Source organism: Alternaria metachromatica, assembly GCF_023757995.1.
Source record: "Alternaria metachromatica strain BMP 0045 chromosome Unknown scaffold_13, whole genome shotgun sequence".
Taxonomy (NCBI): Eukaryota; Fungi; Ascomycota; class Dothideomycetes; order Pleosporales; family Pleosporaceae; genus Alternaria; species Alternaria metachromatica.
Genome location: NW_026055504.1, coordinates 75,222 through 94,089, shown reverse-complemented (window position 1 = coordinate 94,089; position 18,868 = coordinate 75,222). Strand labels below are relative to the sequence as shown.

The following is an 18,868-nucleotide window of genomic DNA, read 5'->3' as shown; positions in this document are numbered from 1 at the left end:
CTTCCTTCTATGAACTTCACGGGGACCTCGACTTCCACATCTCTCAACCAATCGCCCATACCTAAAGATCGGTGTACGAAGTCAGTGTTTGTCTCACATGCAGTTCGTACATCGGCAATTACTCACCTTTCGCGAACGCATCCAGCCTGCTACTTCCGCTAACGCCTCTGCCTAACACCCCATAAACCACGAAATGTACCGCCATGATACCTTCGAACTCCACCCTTTCCATGAAAAAGCTGTCGTTCCAGCTCTTCCCGAACATATCCTTGAGTTTGGGCATGGTGAGGAAGCTGCGGAGCCAGTCCCAGCTTTCGGCATACAGGGGTGATGACTGTGGGTAGGAGGAAGGTAGGCTTGTGGGTATAAAGAAGCCAATGTTTGCGTTTCCACCTTTGTCGCCTGAGCGGGCGAGCACGATGTCTCCCAGCCGCGCACGCGTCATTGGGCCAAAAGAACGAAGATCCACGGGACTCGCAGTTTCATAGCTTTCGCGCCTCCCAATCTCTTCCGACAGCGCTGGCGGCGTGGTCGTCAACGTCCTTGTCTCGCCAGCTTCGAGAAGATTGATCGCCGTCTTTAGCTTGCTTTGCGGCCAAATCGCTGGATAGAAGCTCAAGTACGGTTTCGGTATCGCCGTACGATGGTCCATCGTACTATGGAAGCCAGAGTAGTGCTGCATCGCAAAGTCTGCCAGTAGACTCGCTAGACCCAGGTTCACGTTTGGATCGCCGCTCTCCGCGAAGATTCGACAATACGATGTACTTCTGAGCTGGCTCTTCGGGTCGGCCTCCGGCATGCCTATGCGCTGGAATTCCAAGATGTCGAATCTGTCCAGTATGCCTTTCTGCTTCAGGCCAAACTTGATCATGCGTTCCCAGAGATCGAATTTCTCAGCCGTGGCATACCCGGTTGCGTTGACGACAATCTCGGATTGGTAACCTGCATGATAGAAGATTGCGAGCTTCGTGGTGGGTGGGGGTGGTTTGCCTTTGACGCCCCACAGACGAACTCTTTCTGATCGTTAGCGAGATTGCTCCTACCAGCATGACATTTAAGTGAAGGAGATTCGAGCGTACCTGTTCTTGCCTCCAGATTTGACCTGAACCTCATCCAAGATAGCCTTGACATCGCTATTCAGGTACACGTTGCCCTGAAGCTCATATAGAAACTGACATTTGACAGTGTCTTCTGTGACAAAACCCTTCCTAGCTTCGTGCTTCGTGATCACACATGTTCCGTCCTTTTCGACCTCTGCGATGCCGAAAGTGATGTCGTACAGGTCATCCAGCGGATACTCGTAGAAACCCGCGAAATTCGAGCCTGTTACATAGCCACTGCATTCGATGAGATGACCCGCAATAAGGGCTCCTGCAAGTGCGTCGAAGTCGGTGTCACGCCACGAGTACCAGTACCATGCAGCACCGATTACAGGGCTGGCGTCCGCAACGCGACCCGCGATGATAATGTCTGCGCCTTCTTCGAGACCTTTGACGATTTCGCGGGCGCCGAGGTAGACGTTCGCACTGACGATTGGTTTGTCGCTTTTCAGGACGTCGAGCGTGTGATCCGCGACCGTTACCTCGCTGTTGTCAGAATCTAGATGCGGCGGTAAACCTTTCTCTTTGATATCCTTCATTTCGTCCATTAGGTTGTCACCAGACACATACGCAACCTTCAGATCATATCCTTTGCTTAAGACCTGCTCGTCTGTCAATTAACTAGACCATGTAGCGACTACATCGATGAGACGAGACTCACGAGTTCATGCACCTTCTCTGCCAACCCCTTCGGATTGTGCGCACCACCATTGATAACGACTTTGATCCTCTTCTCATTCAACAGGTCGATCGTCTGCTCGATGCCATCCCAAGCTGTTTTCTCCCATCCAGGATGCTTGCCCGCTGCATGTGCCTGGGCATTTTCCGCGATGTTGACTTCGGCAAGATAGTCTCCTGTAATAAAGTCTACATCTCCTAGCTCTGCTTGGTAGAGCATGTGATATCCGGGATCCCCTTGCATTCGTCAGACTGGTATGACATAGGTAAGGCTGGTATCACCTTTGTAGCCTGAGCAGTTTGCTATCCTCACTGGACGGCTTCCGCGCTGCGCTGTCCATCTCGTGCTGTAGTCTGACGATGCCATAGCTACTGCTTCAAAGATGACAGTCGACAAAGGGCTTGTGGTGAGATATTATGTGTATTCTGGGATTAGATCGCTAACGCATGCGCATGCGCGTAAAGCAGAGTTGCATTATCGCGATACAGCCGCAACTTAAATCATCCCACCAAACTTCCAATCACGAACACCTCCACATCAGACTGCTATTTCAACAGACCTGATCCTCTTCTTGCGTAACGTGTATCCAGATTGCGGGGTGATACCCCACCTTGTCGGGTAGATTGAGCTAGTCGACTTACTCGCCCGAGGGCCGAAAACGAATTGCCGTCCATCTACCATGATCGGCAGTGCTTGAGTAAGACCGGTGACAACTAGGACGATGGAGCTGATGCGCCGATTGGCGTTGCTGGCACCATGTTACAAGGCGACCAAGTAGCTAATGGGGTCGAGTGGGACGTGTTTCGGACAGCACAAACGATAAAGCTCATGCTACCCGCGTCTCGAAGCCACACTCTCAGTTCTCTCAAGTCGAAGTCAAGGCTCTACAACTATTAGAAATGTCAAATACTATGACGAACGGTCATACGAACGGCACGAATGGTAGCCACAAGGACTACTCTGTCCCCCGCGAAACCCAACACATCTTCGAAAAGGGCATATTAAGCAATCCCCTCATTGCTCCAACATTACCCATCGACATCGCAGAATGCGCAAAGACAGTCCAGTTCAAAGGCAGCGATAAGCCCAGTATACCCATCAACTGGCGCTTCGCCGAAAGCATCTCGGCACTCAAGGGGCTGGAAGCCGCCATGATCAACGTCCTTCTGAAGCAGAAATATGGACTGGAACCCCAAGAAGCTGTCATAGATACGTAAGTTGAAATATCCGAGCTTCCACGTTAATCAAGAAAAAACCGAACAGGCCTGCAGCCTACATTAGCATGGAAACCTACAAGATAGGTGACCTAGCGTTAATGTAGGCTGCAGGCCTGTTTAGTTTTTTTCTTGTATAAGGTGCTTCTGTTGTTACGAGTTGTAGCCATTGAGTAGCTAACGCGTGTCGGTGAAGCGACCATGCGCAACTCTTCTTCATGTCGATCCTATTGAACGTCATCGATCCCGATGGCGAACACATCGAGTTCTTGACCAAACCATTCGCGAGTGGATCAGACGCATACAACAGATATTTCAAGAACTGCGATCTGCATGATACTAGTAGGACTCCGTATCGCGTGGCGGCTACGAACATCTACCGGTGCGAAGATGGAAGGTACTTCCATTTACATGGCTCCATGAACCCTGAACCCACACAAGAGAGTGTTGGGTTACCGCATGATATGGACTTGGCTGAGTCGGAGGATCCATGGAAACCGTACGAAGAGAAGCTAGCAAGCATTGAATCTGACGAGATGCAAAGGTTGGCATCGGACGTCTACAAGCAAGCTGGTACCATCTGCTGGACAACCGAGGAGTTCAAGAATAGCGAACATGGAAAAGCGAACGCCCATGTAGGCCTCTACGAGATTCACGACGTCAAGAACCAGAAACAGCCAGCGTGTTGGTGGCCAAATAGTTCGGAGACAGGTGTAAAGAGGCCACTCGCAGGTCTCAAAGTCGTCGACCTGACCCGCGTAATTGCTGCTCCAGCTCTAACCCGAGGCCTTGCCGAACTGGGTGCTTCGGTGATGCGAGTAACAGCTGAGCACGTTACTGACATGTCCATGCTACACGTCGATCTCAGCTGGGGAAAGTGGAACTCGCATCTAGATTTCCGGAATGAAGAGGATAGAGAGAAGCTGCGCGCTTTAGTCCGAGAAGCCGACGTCGTCGTACAAGGCTATCGGCCTGGCGTGTTGGAAAAATATGGTTTCTCTCCTGAGGGCCTACTCGACCTGACGAAAGATCGAGAGCGAGGTCTCATTGTTGTGCGGGAGAACTGCTATGGCTGGTATGGTCCCTGGTCGTATCGCAGCGGGTGGCAACAAATCTCTGACGCGTGCTGTGGCGTATCGATGGAGTTTGGACGAGCCATGGGCAATGACGAGCCTGTGACACCAGTTTTCCCCAACAGCGACTTCTGCACTGGTACTTCTGGCGTCATCGCCGTCTTGAACGCAATAATTCGAAGGGGTACTGAAGGCGGCTCCTACAAAGTCGATGTAAGTCAGCTCCACCGTTCGGTAGCGTTGTGGACACTAACTTCTACAGATTGCCTTGAACTACTACTCCCAATGGTTGGTAAACAGCGTCGGCACCTACCCTACAGATGTCTGGGAAGATGTCTGGACACGCAATGGCCGCCAAGTATTCCGCCATTACCACAACATGCAGTATACGTTGCCGCGCTACATGAAGATGCTATTCGAGAACTCAGGATCCGTGCTCTTCAAACCCGATTTCTTCGAGATGCGACACGCGGGCGCGATCGGCAAAGACGTAAAGGGAGTCAAGCCCATTATCCAATACCCACAAGGGAAGGTGGAGTTGGGATATAATGTAGGGACGCGAGGAAATGGTGTCGATAAGCCAGTGTGGCCAAAGAGCCTGATGACCGAGGTTGTCGCGTAATCCTTGGATGTCATCTTTTTGGCAAGGGCGAGGAGATAACTAGAAGGGACGTATCAAGGCATGACTATTTGTTGAACGGAATTTGTCGCGAAATTTGATCCTGCTGTGTTCAAGTGAAGAGGCGAAGAAGGGAACCTTGGAAGTGAGCTGCCGCTGGGAAAGCGCGCTAGTCGACGCGTCTTCACGTGACTACAGTTTGATAGGTAGCCACCGGATCGTCTCACAAGCTCAACATTCTTCTCGCAAACCATGCGAACGAATTTCCAAATACTGGCAGGCTGCCAATGTAGGCGCATGCCATCTAATGAAAAGGATGAACATCTACCTATGGGGGATAATGGATGTAAACAGCCTAGAAGTCTACATTGCGTTCGACTTTGCTAACTTCTATGTGAACACTAATGTAGACTGCAGGGTGTTTAGTCTTTCCTCGAACGCGGTGGGCGACTATGCGAGACGTCGTTAGAGCCAACGTCATTCGTGCCTTCCATATCCACACGAAAAGCTTCATCATCAAGACTAAGCACCATTGACTCATACATCCTTGACGTTACTCCTTTCATCTGACATGTATTTATTCCGCTACAAGTACATCAGCCTCCATAAGCCTTTCCACTGTTCCCAAGATTTTCGATCAAACACACCTCCAGGGCTATCTCAATCCGAGCCTCTCAAGCCATGGAAGCACTCATCCACACCCACCGCCTAACGCTTCTCCGCCTAACAGACACCTCGTCCCCTTCCTCTACACACGTCCGTATCTTCCACGAAAACTGGTCGAATCCCGACGCCACAGCATGGAGTCTGCACGGGCCCACGCATTCCCTGCCCGAAAGCTACGAGTGGATGAAAGAGCAATTGGCGCCTGAACTTGATAGCATGTTTTATGCTGTATTTGTCAAAGCCGACACATCAAACTCAGCCTCTACTAGCGACGATGACACTGGGCTGGGGAAGCATATAGGCAGCGTAAGCCTACGTCTTCAACCTAGCGGTCCTTCTCTTCCAATCTCACAGACATCCACATCGACCAATGTGAGGGTGCTGGGTTACGCCTTGTTTCCGTCAGCGTGGGGAAAGGGATATGCGACGGAAGCCGGTCACGCGTTGCTGCACGCATATACTGCTTTCGTGTCTTCATCTTCCTCATTCTCGGGCGCTCAAGAAGACAACGACGGAACCGAGCCACAAAAAGGGAAGACGTACATCGAAGCAGCAGTAGACGAGGGTAATCCTGGTAGCGTAAAAGTACTGGAGAAACTTGGCTTCAAGAAACTGGGTTGGAAGCATGAAGAGGGGAAAATGTGGCTTAATGGAGCGTGGAGGAACCCTGGGTATTGGGTGTATGGGATGTTTGTTTAGTGTGCAAGTATGAGAAAGCACATGACTGAGGCTGGAGAAGAAGTAGTAATACATAATCGCATACACAGCGGAGTATGCAAACCTCTCAAGAACTATGTTCCCACAGAGTATCCGTACATGACTGCGTGCCTTACCACTCCGCGACTTCACCCTGCTTGGGTAGTGTCGCCCGAACAACCTTGTCGCAGTTGAGCAAGCAAAGAGGATCGAATGCCTTCTTGAGCTGCCTCATTGCGTCCACAGTAGTTTGGCCCACTTCGTGTGGTAGGTAGTCTCTCTTGACGAGGCCGACGCCATGTTCACCTGTGGCTGTACCTTCGAGTTCGATAGCGCGCTTGACCATTTCGTGGACGAGGTGGGAGGCTTTGTCGAAGTCCTGGTTACGGTTGTAGAGGATGATGGCTGGAATGATATGTAAGCGAAAGAGTCCTAAGATGAGGATGCACGCATGAACTTACAGTGGAAGTTTCCGTCTCCAACATGTCCTACGATACTGGCGAGTAGTCCACTCTGTCGAATCTTCTCCTTGGTCTCTTCGATGATTTGTGGCAGCTTGGATATCGGGACGGCGACGTCGGTGGTCCAGACAGCCATGTCTGGGTTGCCCTCGCCCTTGGCCATAACGCTCCAGAGTGCTTCCTTCCGCGCTTGCCATAGGTCCTCCTTCTCTTGTTCGGACTTGGCGAACTCGAAGCTTACAGATCCGGTCTTCTTGGCAAGACCTTGCACCTGGCTAATTTGTTCCTTGACGGAGCTCTGTGTGCCGGCGAACTTGAAGAAGAGGGTGGGGGCATTCTTCCAGGTCTTGGAAGTCTGTCCCGCGTCGTTGATACATTGCATCTGAACATCATCGAGGATCTCAATGGCAGCAATAGGTACGCCAGCGCCAACGACTTTGAAGACGCAATCTGCTGCTGCGCGGATGGATGGGAAAGCGCATACGGCTACACTGGTGTGCTGTGGCTTTACAATGACTTTCAGCGTGGCTTCTGTGACGAGACCTAACGTGCCTTCGCTACCAATGAACATGCGCGTAAGATCGTATCCAGCGGAAGACTTTCGCGGCCGTTGTCGCGTCTTGATGACAGTTCCATCAGCCAGGACTACGGTGAGCGACACGACCCAGTCCTTCATTGTGCCATAACGGTATGCGTTGGTACCGGAGCACCCTGTCCCGACCATGCCGCCGATCATTGCCCCTGGACCTGGGTCGGGAGGGAAGAAGAGACCTTCTTTTGACAGCTCTTCGTTTAGAAGTTCCCAGCCCACTGCTGGTTGAACGACAACATCCATGTCGCCCTTGTGGAGCTTTATGATCTTATCCATGCGACTGAAGTCGATGCATATGCCACCCTTTGTTGCTGCGAAGTGACCCTCTAAGCTTGTACCTCCGCTGTACGGAGTGACTGGTATTTTGCGTTCATGGCAGACCTTCATGATCGCACTAACTTCTTGTGTGCTGCCTGGCTTCACGACGCAGAATGGCACATCGCCTGGCTGGGAGGGATGCGAAGACCACGATGATCCGCTGTGCGACTCTAGGTCGTTGGGATCCAGTGTGAGATTCTCCTTTCCGACAATATCGCGGAAATCTGTCCAGGCTGCTTCCATGTTCGCCTCTGAGATATTGTGCTTGGGAGGATTGAAGGTCTCGAGTGGTGCGGTCGAACTCGTGTCTGCGATTGGAGGCATCATCTGGCCATAGTAGTAGCCGATGCTTGCGGTCATAAGACATGCTACTCAACTATTAGTATACGCGACAACTGGGGTGTATGAACGGTTGGTACCAAATACTGTCGCAAAGAATTGTCCTCTTGCCGTTCTTTGCTGTAATGACTGGATCTGGATCTGCTCGGCCTTCTCTTTCTGTACACGCTCGTAGATACTCTCATTGAGTTGCAGGTAGAATGGCTTTTCGTCCTCTCTGCCCATCGGTTTTCTTTCGCTCGCCCATCGCCTCTGTGTTATTCTTCCGACTCCCGCACCAGCTCCGCATGTCCGCCATAGCGCTCCTCCCGTTGCGCCTCTTACGGCGAATGAGCCTCGTGGTAGGCTTCGTAGCGGCATTGCGACTACAATTGACGGTGATTCATGTCGTAGGCGTCGATGCGACAAAAGCGGGGAAAGCTTTGCATGTGAGTTGAACGATGATGCTGCGCGGGTAAATCCCGGACTTAAGAGACCGCCAAGAGTTCTCTATGCATGTCGCAACCAGTGATGAGCATTCTATGTGGTTGTGGAGAAGCGTTCATGCGTAGTCTCATACTGAGCAATTACTGGCAGATATCACGACATCGGGATCTGTCAGAAAAGATGCGTCATCACGTGTAAGTCTGTCAAATTACGACATCCGAACAAAAGCAAGCATCCCGAGGTCAAATGTAGTCAACGAAGATTCGATAAGGATAGAATGCATTTGAGAAGCTCGATGGCCGATACCAGAGCGTGTTATACCGAAAGCAAACCCAGTCGCCGTACCCAAATTCTCGCAACGCCGCCAGACACATGGTGCCGGCCTTGAGAGAGGTACCCAGAGCGTATCCAACGCCAGTGCATGTCCAAGTGATGAGTGTGTAAGATATGATGAAAAGCAAGTAAACAAAGCAGGTCTCTACCAATGCGCCTAAAGGAAGAATGCTAAGTCTCTGAAGATGCTTGCAAGATGTATAGCATAAGCATGGGAGGAGCATATATCATGAAAAAGGCCGTGATCCCAAACCAAACGCCATGCTAAAAACACGAAAGAATATATGCAAGAAAGAATGGGGTATAAGGATGAGATGCAAAACCAATCTGCTCAAGTGTCGGGCCAAGTGAGAGGGGTGTGTAGGGCATCGGGGTTAGAGGTAGTGGGGTGGCACCCAAGGCGACTGCTTACGCGGCTAGGCTGTCTACATCCGCTGCGCGTGTCTGTGGCGGTGCATGCGGCCTACTTTCCAGACATGCGCAGCAGTCGAGTCTTGAGCCAGATTACGAAACGCTGCCACGTACCCTTCGCGGCTCGGCTTTTGGTGACTTTGGGCGTAGAGGAAAAGACGGCTGCTTTCTCGGGGTCGACGGTTGCCACAAGCTTTGGCAGCGAGTTGGAGTGCGCCTCACGGTGGTCTGAATATTGGCGTCCACCCACTGAAGGGCGTCCGGCTATCGAGGGTCGTGGCGTCTTCTCATAGTCGGTGGACACAGTACGCGTGCGGTTTATCTCTGATCGGTCGAGCGTCTCTGACTTGCGACGTTGGTGATCCTCCTTCTTCTGCTGCTTGCGGTAGTCGCGTTCCTGCTGCTTGTGTGCCACCTTTTCGTACTTTCGCTCCTTGGCTCGCTGCTCCTCCTCGAACTTCTGTCGCGCAGCACGAATGGAGGCAGCTCTCGAGGCGGGGTCTACGGGGGAGTCACGACCGCCGCGGATAAAGCGGTAGGTCTGATCGAAGGAGGTACGCGAACTGGGCGAGGTGGTGTCGATGGACTTGAGCGTGTCACCACGCGCCCTGGGTTGGGCAATCGGAGAGGTGAGCGAGACGGACGACTGGGAGTAGCTGCCAGCGAGGCGGGTGGACGAGTTGTTGGTGTGGATGCGTAGGGATGTTCCCTGTGCCGAGGAGATGGAACCGGATCTGCGCGCGGGTTCATACGCGTTTTGTCTCAAGCGGAACTCGTCGTCCGACATGATATCATCGCCCTCGTGCTCGCTCCCGAGAATTGATGGCGGCGACGAGTGGGCTATTGGCGGTGTGTACGGCTGCGGAGTCTGGCGGATGGCAGGCAGTGGCGTCGGCCGCTGCAGACCAGACGACGAGGAGAACTGCGAGGTGTTGGAGGTGGAGCGATTGTGTCTGTGGCGGCCGTTGACGGGCGAAAAAGAAACATCGGATATGGACCGTGAGTGGGCGCCATATTCTGATATACCCAGACCGGTGAGGTCGTTCTCGGCAGCAGGGCGTGATAGATCGAGCCCGCTGGTCTCCTTGGACGAGAGCTTGCGCAGGTAAGGCTTGATCTTGAGCTGGTGGGAGGAAGTCGCAGACGGCATGGGGCGTTGTGTCTCTATCCAAGACTCTTCGTAGACCTTGGGCGTGTCTGAACGGTTAAAGGTAACGACGTCGTAGTCAGCAACGGGGCTCAGAGGGCGCGGACTGGAAACAGCAGAGGCTGAGTAGCCTCGTTTATGGAGACGCGCATGCCGGTTGGACATTGTGGGCGGAGTGAGTGCTCGCGCGTGTTATCGGCGCATGTCAAAGTACGCTGTAAGTAGACCAGGAGAGATCGGCGCAGGTGGTTGTTGCACGCAATAGCATATCACCAAGCCAACGTCAGGACCAGGACTGGCGGCAATCTTCCGATGGTTCCGCGGCTGTCAAGCGCCCACAAAATGGTGACGAAACGAAGGTGTCAACTCGTGCGCGGGATCCGGGGTAGCGATGGCGTAGACAAGACGGCGGTTTCCTCTCTAGCCGACAGACGCTTCCTTGGTTCCTTGGTTCCTTGGTTGCTGGAACCCGTGGACTGGTCCGACTAGCTGCGAACGCTCAGATCAAGGCAGCCGGCCCCAGCTCTAAGCGCCTAGACGGCTAGGCGGTGGGAGAGTAGGTGAGAGATTTATGTTGCCGGGGGTGATAAGAGGAGCATCACCTCGAGACGCAGACGCCCACGGCGTTTAGGGGCCTGGGTGCTTATATGCGCTCGCTGCTGTGAGCGTCTTGTCTAGTAGATGCAGGATGGTGGAGGTACACCTAGGAGAGGAGACCGGCTGAAGCGGAATCGCCGCCTGCTTGGAACGAGATAGCAATATGACTGGCTGGGAGAGCCTCACCGCTCGTGAGCCACGGAATAGAGTGCTACCGTGCCGTCCGACGATATGCCTCAGCGCTTTCCGTACCGCTACCTCCATCTCGCTCCTCTTTCGCCCCGCCCCGTATGCCCCGTCGCGCATCAACACCGCGCAATCTAGTGGCACAGCAGCTCAGAACGCACAGCACTTCATCACTAGAGGCCACGAGTCGATTCGAGGCGCGGAGATGCTGCAAAGCTGAAGCTGACCTAGATTCTCATAGCCCGCACGACTCAGCCATGCAAGTGCTCCGCCCATCGTGGAATTGGCTGATATCTCACGATACTCTTACCCCGCAGTACCAATCCTTGTCCTAGCCCAAGCCACATCAGACATTCAAGGCTGTTATCAACGCAGTATGCATGTGACGAGAGAAGGCCTGGCCCACAAAAGCCCTCGAGTACCTCCTCACGTGCGCGCTGTTCACCGCGGCCCGCCTGAAACACGCTGGGATGAAACACATCTTTTACCCCTCACTCTTGCCCAACCATCTCCTCTCTAAAACTTTCAAGCGATACCATTCGTGCACCATTCCTCGATTTTGAGAGTCAAGTATGTATGACAACACCCATACGGACAAGAACTGTGATTCCTCTGGCCGGTCTTGCACCACAGCATGCACCTTGAAACCTTGGAATCTTCACGCTACGCATATCGGGATCCAGCACGCGTTCCGCCATCAACGATGTATCACATTGGAAAGACATCACCATGTAGGATACGATCACGAGGAAAGACGCCTTATGAACTAACGAGTTCATGTCAAAATGCTGCGTGTAATGCATTCTTGACAACCTTCTTTTCTTAGTTGTGTCACAACGCGATGCGCTAACATTCAACGCGGTGCCACAATATTGGACGCGTTTCGAGCATCGAGAAGATGACGAATGTGCTCGAGAGTAGTCAGCATCTGAATTGGTTTAGGCTCATCGAAAAATTTGTATTCGATAGTGCTGCAAGGCAGGTTGTGGCTTTACCCGACAAGAGGCGTTGGATGTGAGTGAGAGAACATGTAGTAGTGGTAAAAGTTTGCGAATATGCACATGGAAGTAGAAGCGCATAGTCAGTCCTTTGTATGCGGTGTTGCTATTCTCTGGCAGGGCTAGTTTGCTGTCAGGGTGAGAGAAAGTCCCGGCGTTGCTGGGCAATGGACAAGGCCCACCCTGACGTCGAGCACGGGTCGCAACTTCCCTACCAACATCAAAAACATCTCAGCACCATCTTCATCCACCACGCGCGTCCCATGGAGTTATAACCATCCCAACCAGCCACCGACCGCATCCATCACTTTCAGACTCCTCGAGTGATCGCGACCATGTCGTCCAATAAGCGGGGCAACATTTTTGACCAGGGGAGGCCCGAAAACCCCTACGACGATCGCGATGAAGTCGCGGATGTGCCCCAGAAGGCGACGGCAGCACAGCTGGCAGCCCGCAAGTAAGTCACCTTCACCAGTCATCGTTGGAGTCTATCCCAGACCTCTCTAGTCACGATGCGCTTTGTCCGTCGCGTGCTGACTCTTTGTCCCCCAGAATCAAGACCGCGAAAGCCCGACGACCAGCAGGCGCCACCTCCGTGAGTACCCCAACCACAACACCACACTCCCCACCGCACCCTCGACGGCTGCGCAAGCATGTCGACCAGCCGCCACACCCCGAAAGGGCGACGCGAGTTGCAACGCAGGATGCAGGCCTTTGCTAACGCACGCGCTCACCAGGGTCTATCACAGAGCGCGAACTTTGGCGCACCACAACAAAACGCCTTCGGCTTCGGCGCCTCAACACCCGCCCCCGCGAGCAACGGCGCGAACGGCTTCGGTGGCGGCAATGCCTTCGGCGGCGGCGCGACCAACAGCTTCCCACCCGCGCAGTCCGCTGCCCCGAGCAACAACTTCGCTGCCTCGTCTTTTCCAGCGTTCGGAGGAAGCAACCAAGGCACAGGCTTCAACCCTACACCGCCCTCGTCTGCGGGCTTCAACTTCACAGCTGGAGGTGCAAACCCATTCGCGACGGCCAACTCGGGACCCGCGACCAATGGCAGCACGCCTGCGCCCGCATTTGGGGGATCGTCCATGTTCGGCAACAACGACCAGGCGCAAAGTAATCCGTTTGGCGGCCTAGGCCAGAACAACACCACAAGCGCAGCCTCATCAGGCGGTATGTTCGGTACTACCAGTTCAGCTCCCACAGGCGGTATGTTTGGGTCGTCCAGCGCTGCGCCTACTGGAGGCATGTTTGGAACGTCGAGCGCTGCACCATCATCAGGAGGTATGTTCGGTACATCCACCGCCGCTTCTTCCGGCGGAATGTTTGGTACATCTAGCGCTGCGACCTCAGGTGGTATGTTTGGCACATCGAATGCTGCCCCCGGTGGCATGTTTGGCACCACCAGCGGCGCCCCAAACGCTACGAGCACCGCCGCTCCCGCATCCACACCCTTCACGTTCGGCGCCGCAACGACCACAGCCTCGAACACCGCGAGTACGCCGGCGACGAGCGGTATCTTCAGCGGATTTGGCAACTCAACACAGTCTACGGCGCCTTCACAACCAAGCACGTTCGGCGGCTTTGGTGCCAATGCGCAGAAGGAAGATGCCTCCAAGCAGGCGGCTGCGCCCCAAAACAACATGTTTGGTGGTTTCGGTTCCAACGAACAGAAGACGGAGGGTACCTCGGAAACGCCCAAGCAGAACAACTTCTTTGGAGGCTTGGGTACGAGCGCGCAAGGCACGCCAAATGCTACGGCCACCGCTCCTGCGTCGAATCTATTCAACTTCGGCGCGAATGCGCAGAAGTCTAACAGCACGACGTCAAGCGCCCCTCCAACAAACCTCTTTGGTTCTGCTCCGTCCAGCAATCCGTTCGCAAACCTCCCGACCGCCGAGAACACGTCTTCTGGAGCAGCTGCACCAACGAACCTGTTCAGCAGCCTCAAGAAGCCTGAAGAGTCTGGCAGCAGCCTTTCTGCCGATACCCCCAAGTCCAACCCGTTCGCGGCACTTCCCAAGCCAGCCGACACACCTACCACTACAGGAAGCAGTTCAGGTTTCAGCATATTTGGTGCCAACAAGGATGCGGGCGCAGCAACAGTGAAGGCTCCCGAAGCGCCAAAGTCAAGTCTATTCCAGCCGTTCAGCACACCACAGCCAGCGAAGACAACCGACGTGGAGAAGTCTCAAGGGGGCATTTTCACTGCTGCTCAACCCAAAACCAGCTCTGGCCTCTTCTCCCAAACGTTCCAGCCCGAGAGCAACAATTCCAACAATTTGTTCAAAAAGCCACAGTCAAGCTTCCCCCCTGCATCGACATCGGCATCAGAAACACCCAAGGCTGCACCTGAGGCTTCCAACCCCTTTGCCTCTTTGCCCAAACCTTCGACAGATCGTCCCAACTTGTTCAGCGCTTCGAAGGAACCCTCGCAACCCTCCCCTGCGCCGGCCACATCGATCTTCAACAGTACTACCTCCGAGTCGAGGGGAGAATCGCAGGCATCTGAGATGCCCAAGGTTCCCAAGGTGCACGTTCCCAAAGACTGGGCTGTTCCAGGTGCCGTTCGCGCGCAGAGCAGCGATGGCCTACTGAAGCAGATATCTGATCTGACTGCTCAACTGCAAATGTTGAACGAAAAGTACCGACAACAGCTGAGCAACCTTCCTCCCACGGCAGACTGGTCAAGCGTGTCGCTTTGGCACTACCAGCATGCGGTCGACATTAAGAAGAAGATCGACAACGTGAAGAAGCAACGTGCAGCCGGACGAGGTATCACCGGCAATGAATCAAGCTTGTCCACGAAGCGCAAGGTCAACGATGACAGCCACGAAGTCCGCGATCCATCCCCTTCCAAGCGAGCTCGTGCGACGGAAGCATCTGCTGGTCCGACTCCGCAGCTCTCGGCTTCTACACCGAAGCTCAGTGCCCCAGCCACGGCGACATCAAACATGTTTGCCAAGGCGATCGGAAACAAGCCCTCTACACCTGCGCCAGCGTCATCGACAAGCCTGTTCGCCCCAAAGACAGCTGAAAAGTCCGCCACCGAGCCCTCGCAGCCAGCTGCATCGACTCCCGGTTTCGGTTTCAAGCCCTCAGTTCCCACCACTAACGGTGCAGAAACTTCGGCAGCCTCGTCTGGCTTCAAGCCAAGCTTCGGTGCTTCCTCCACCAGTACATCAGGTTCTGCTGGTTTCAAGCCAAACTTCGGCAGTGCTCCGGCAGGCGGCTTTATGGCTCAGTTCACTAAGACCGCGAAGACTTACGAGGAACTCGCCGCAGAACGCAAGAGGAAGGCTATGGATGAGGACTACGACTCAGATGATGAGACCAAGGAGGAGTGGTCTGCCAGGTACGACAAGGCTGAGGCTGACCGTCTCGCCAAGGAGAAGGAGATTGCTGCCTCGACCAAATTCGTGTTACCTGGTAGTACTTCTGGAAGTACTTCACCCAAGGAGAACCCGTTCACTGGACTTTTGAAGCCTAAGAGCGGAGTTTCCACTCCCAAAGCTCCCAGCCCGGCGCCGTCTACAGGCAGTCAATCGGTTTTCAACGCCTCCACGTCGCAAGCATCATCCCCCAATATCTTCGGCCACCTATCAGGTCCTTCTTCCAGCAACCAGGAAGAGTCGGATGACGACGACCAACAACAAGACAATGCTGGGTCAGCAGAGCCGCCTTCGCCTCCGAAGCGCTCGGTCGATGCATCGGAGACCGAATCCGAAGATACCCAACAGCACAATCAGCAGGAGTCAAGTTCCAAGGGCAGCTTGTTCTCAAGGATCACCAGGGATAATGATTCCGAGGCAGAGAAGGAGAACAGTGGCGCCTCTTCTCTGTTTGGACAGAGTAACGGTACTTCAACTCCTTCCAACAAACCTTTCCAGTTCTTCGATTTCGGTGCTGCATCCAAGACCGCGCCGCCGAAGACCGACACGTTTGCCGGCGATCAGACTTTCAAGGCGGGTACTCCGATCAAGTTTGGCGGAGCTCCTGCTACTGAGAAGAAGGACACTGCACCTAAATTTAACTTCCAGCCTGCTACGCCTGGTGCTGGCGAGTTCTCCACAACGCCGGCGAAACCACCACCCAGCTCGATCTTCAATTTCGCCCCGTCCACAGGTGGATCTTCGCTTTTCGCTCCATCCGGTGGTAACTCTGTGACCTCGTCTGTATTCTCTTCGCGCGCAAACACGCCTCTCTCTGAAGCTGGCGATACCAGTGCCGCGTCTGCAGCAGAAGATGACGAAGAGGGCGGCAAGCAAGAACAGATTGACTTGACCAAGTTGACTGAGGATGAGCTCAACACTTACGACATTGTCTTCCACACTGAAGTCGTACTCGCCAAACACCAGGAGGGAGAGAAGGGCTGGACGAACATAGCAAAGGGCCCGCTCTGGATCCTCAAGGACAAACAGACGGGCAAATGCTCTGTGCGAGTGCGCATCCCCAGCGGTGCCACCCCAGTCAACTACCAGATCCTACCTGCGCTGCCTGCCACCGTCACTGGCGGTAGCAAGAAGATGGTCATGGCGACCAAGCCTGCCAAGGAAGGCGGACTCCAGTCTGTTCTTTACGCAGTCAAGACGCCTGAGATCGCACAGGAACTCGCAGCGAAGTACACAGAGTGTGTACCTAAATCGCAGTAAGCGACCTTGTCCATGTCGACATTCATACCCATTCTACGAACCGTGGGGTTGAGCGTCTAGCTCATCACCTGCATCCACGGATTCGATCACTTTGTTTGCATTTGTTTGTTCACCTTACCCCTGTTTCCGTTGACACCTCCATACACGTGTACCTATATATTCCCACAAGATTGGCGACATTGTTTGTTTTTCCCCCAGCGACTACCTTCTTCATTCCCCCTTTACTTCGGGCTTGTTGGAACATCATCACAGAGAGATGAGCATTGCATAGTAATGGCGTTGGTGGCAAGGAGCCCCTCTTGATTTGTTTTCTTTTATGCGAAGCGACGATGGATGGAAAAATGGGATCTTGATCTTCATGTAGTATACTATGAGCCTTCTTCCTTAATATGCATTTGCGCATTAGTCGCGCTATCTTCCAAACACTACCTAGGTACCTGGGTATATTTAAACGTTCACGTGCATCCTCTGACAGGTGTATGATTTTTTTTTAAACAGGTCAATACCATCGTTTTGAGTAACAGATTCAGCTGCTCACTCGATGCTAGGCGGCAAAGTATCATCGCACCTGACGAGCCTGGAACAACTTCCTGATCCCCCAACACACTCATAGTATTCATCGCATGAATTGCATCCGGGGTGTTCAGCCTTGCACTCATCGTCCTCTGTACAGGTCCACATTCGGCAGTTGTTCTCCTGCTTCTTCAACAGCGAACTGGCATGCGGTACAGTAACCAAGGCGCTTGGGTCTCGGGGCATGACGTCGCTCGGGACAGCCCACAGCTGTGCGTCAGACGTAACTGCGCGTCCATCGATGCCCGCCCACATTTCACGTGCCTCGGGTGGGTACTTTGCGACGTACTCGGCTAGGTGTCGTGGCGAGAGTTGAACGTAGTCCATGACAGTGTCATGAGCAGGGTTGAGCCTTCGAAGGACTCCGTCTTGTCCTAGCATGGTCATACCGTTTGTTTCGGTATTGAGAGATCGGAGTACTTCGCGGAGAGACTACAGCGTTTGCTTCAGTACAAGAGTATACGCATGATGAGTGGGTGTTTCTAGATGCACTCACTTGTTCTTGCGTGGCTGTTGAGAAGAGGAAAGTCGCGCTGGTGTACATCACAACTGAGAGCTTCATTGCGGGAGTGAAGAGGCGAGATGAGCAAGGAAGGATGGCTAAGTAGTATGGTGCAGGTAGTGTATCTTCGTGTCTGTGTGCCAGCAAACTTGCAAATACTTGTATGGCTTTGTCTCATCGCGATCAGGTAGCTACTTGATGCAAACATGCACAAGGTAGTTTACCCGTACTGCCATATACGTCATACTCAGCAAGAAAGTAAGCACTGCCCACATAAAGCCAATACATTCCCCTCATTTGTGCGCCTGTGCCGCAATAGCTTCAACTCGCAGCCTAGAACTTCTTCTAAGCTCAGTATTACACTGGCATTAGCCTGATTACCGTTGTTCACGCAGGCTATAATACATACATGCACAGCAACGCCCCTCATCTCTGCGTTCAACAGCATCGATAATCTTACATACCAGCATGTCTGCACCACAACCTCATTCACCCCCGCAGGTACAAGGTTCATCGTCACCTGAAGAGAGCGTACGCCAATCAAGCAGATTCTCACCACAGGCAGAGCTAACCCCATCCATAGAAGACCGGCGTCCACGAAGCGGGCTCTACCAACCCGTCCAAGGCCAGAGCTGCGCTCGCCGAGTTCTCCGCAACGATGAAGCGCCCAGCAGATCTCAAGTGCTTCCGCCAAATAGGCTGTGACGGCATCTGCAGGACCCTTCGTTGGATGCCAGGACCGGATGACGAGCCAACTGGTATAGAGGTCTATGATGCACAGCCCATGTCACCGTTCCTATTAAAGGCGTACCTTGATCGACACGACTGGAGTCAGGCGACCGAAGACCGCTTCCGTGGCGTGGATGGCAGGAATACGCCAAAGGAGTAAGTGTTGGCGGTATGACGTGGCAATAAGCTGATGACTTCTCTAGACAATGGTTCAATCCACTCCCTGGTGTTTTACCACCTCCAAGCACTAAGAACGAGCGTGTGGCAGAGAAAGATCGATTTAACGAGGAACGAAGAATTCTCGAAGAGAAAATAGCGAAAGGGGAAGTGGAGGCAGAGGATCCGGGGCCAGCTTGCGGGCTTGTGCGAAGCAACTTTGATCTGAGCCCACGGTAGTGATTACGCCCTCAGCCAGTGGAAGCACCTCAAACAAGAAGAGAACCGGACAGGCCTAGAGCCTACATCGACGTTAGATCTCCTACTTTGCATGTTTTCATGTTGATGTAGGCTGTAACCACAAAAACGTAGGCTGCAGACCAGTTTAGCTTTTCTCT

General features: G+C 53.5%; 6 protein-coding genes across 6 annotated transcripts; 3 read left to right on the top strand and 3 right to left on the bottom strand.

The window, feature by feature from the left end:
* Nucleotides 1-118: 118 nt before the first annotated feature.
* J4E83_006065 (uncharacterized protein) lies at nt 119-1,998 on the bottom strand (the record flags this gene model as incomplete). The annotated part of the gene is made up of 3 exons (XM_049332980.1): nt 119-1,013; nt 1,080-1,702; nt 1,762-1,998. 3 exons carry the CDS (start codon nt 1,996-1,998, stop codon nt 119-121), a joined length of 1,755 nt encoding a protein of 584 aa, XP_049187670.1.
* Nucleotides 1,999-2,678: 680 nt separating this feature from the next.
* Nucleotides 2,679-4,688, top strand: J4E83_006064 (uncharacterized protein; the record flags this gene model as incomplete). Its single annotated transcript, XM_049332979.1, has 3 exons — nt 2,679-2,992; nt 3,190-4,279; nt 4,329-4,688. The coding sequence occupies 3 exons, from the start codon at nt 2,679-2,681 to the stop codon at nt 4,686-4,688; spliced, it is 1,764 nt and encodes a 587-aa protein (XP_049187669.1).
* Nucleotides 4,689-6,180: 1,492 nt separating this feature from the next.
* J4E83_006063 (uncharacterized protein) lies at nt 6,181-7,982 on the bottom strand (the record flags this gene model as incomplete). Its single annotated transcript, XM_049332978.1, has 3 exons — nt 6,181-6,452; nt 6,509-7,786; nt 7,838-7,982. The coding sequence occupies 3 exons, from the start codon at nt 7,980-7,982 to the stop codon at nt 6,181-6,183; spliced, it is 1,695 nt and encodes a 564-aa protein (XP_049187668.1).
* A 997-nt stretch (nt 7,983-8,979) lies between these two features.
* On the bottom strand, nt 8,980-10,239 carry J4E83_006062 (uncharacterized protein; the record flags this gene model as incomplete). The annotated part of the gene is made up of 1 exon (XM_049332977.1): nt 8,980-10,239. One exon carries the CDS (start codon nt 10,237-10,239, stop codon nt 8,980-8,982), a length of 1,260 nt encoding a protein of 419 aa, XP_049187667.1.
* Nucleotides 10,240-12,367: 2,128 nt separating this feature from the next.
* On the top strand, nt 12,368-16,510 carry J4E83_006061 (uncharacterized protein; the record flags this gene model as incomplete). Its single annotated transcript, XM_049332976.1, has 2 exons — nt 12,368-12,376; nt 12,593-16,510. The coding sequence occupies 2 exons, from the start codon at nt 12,368-12,370 to the stop codon at nt 16,508-16,510; spliced, it is 3,927 nt and encodes a 1,308-aa protein (XP_049187666.1).
* Nucleotides 16,511-18,053: 1,543 nt separating this feature from the next.
* On the top strand, nt 18,054-18,474 carry J4E83_006060 (uncharacterized protein; the record flags this gene model as incomplete). Its single annotated transcript, XM_049332975.1, has 2 exons — nt 18,054-18,116; nt 18,169-18,474. 2 exons carry the CDS (start codon nt 18,054-18,056, stop codon nt 18,472-18,474), a joined length of 369 nt encoding a protein of 122 aa, XP_049187665.1.
* Between the last annotated feature and the right edge of the window lie 394 nt (nt 18,475-18,868).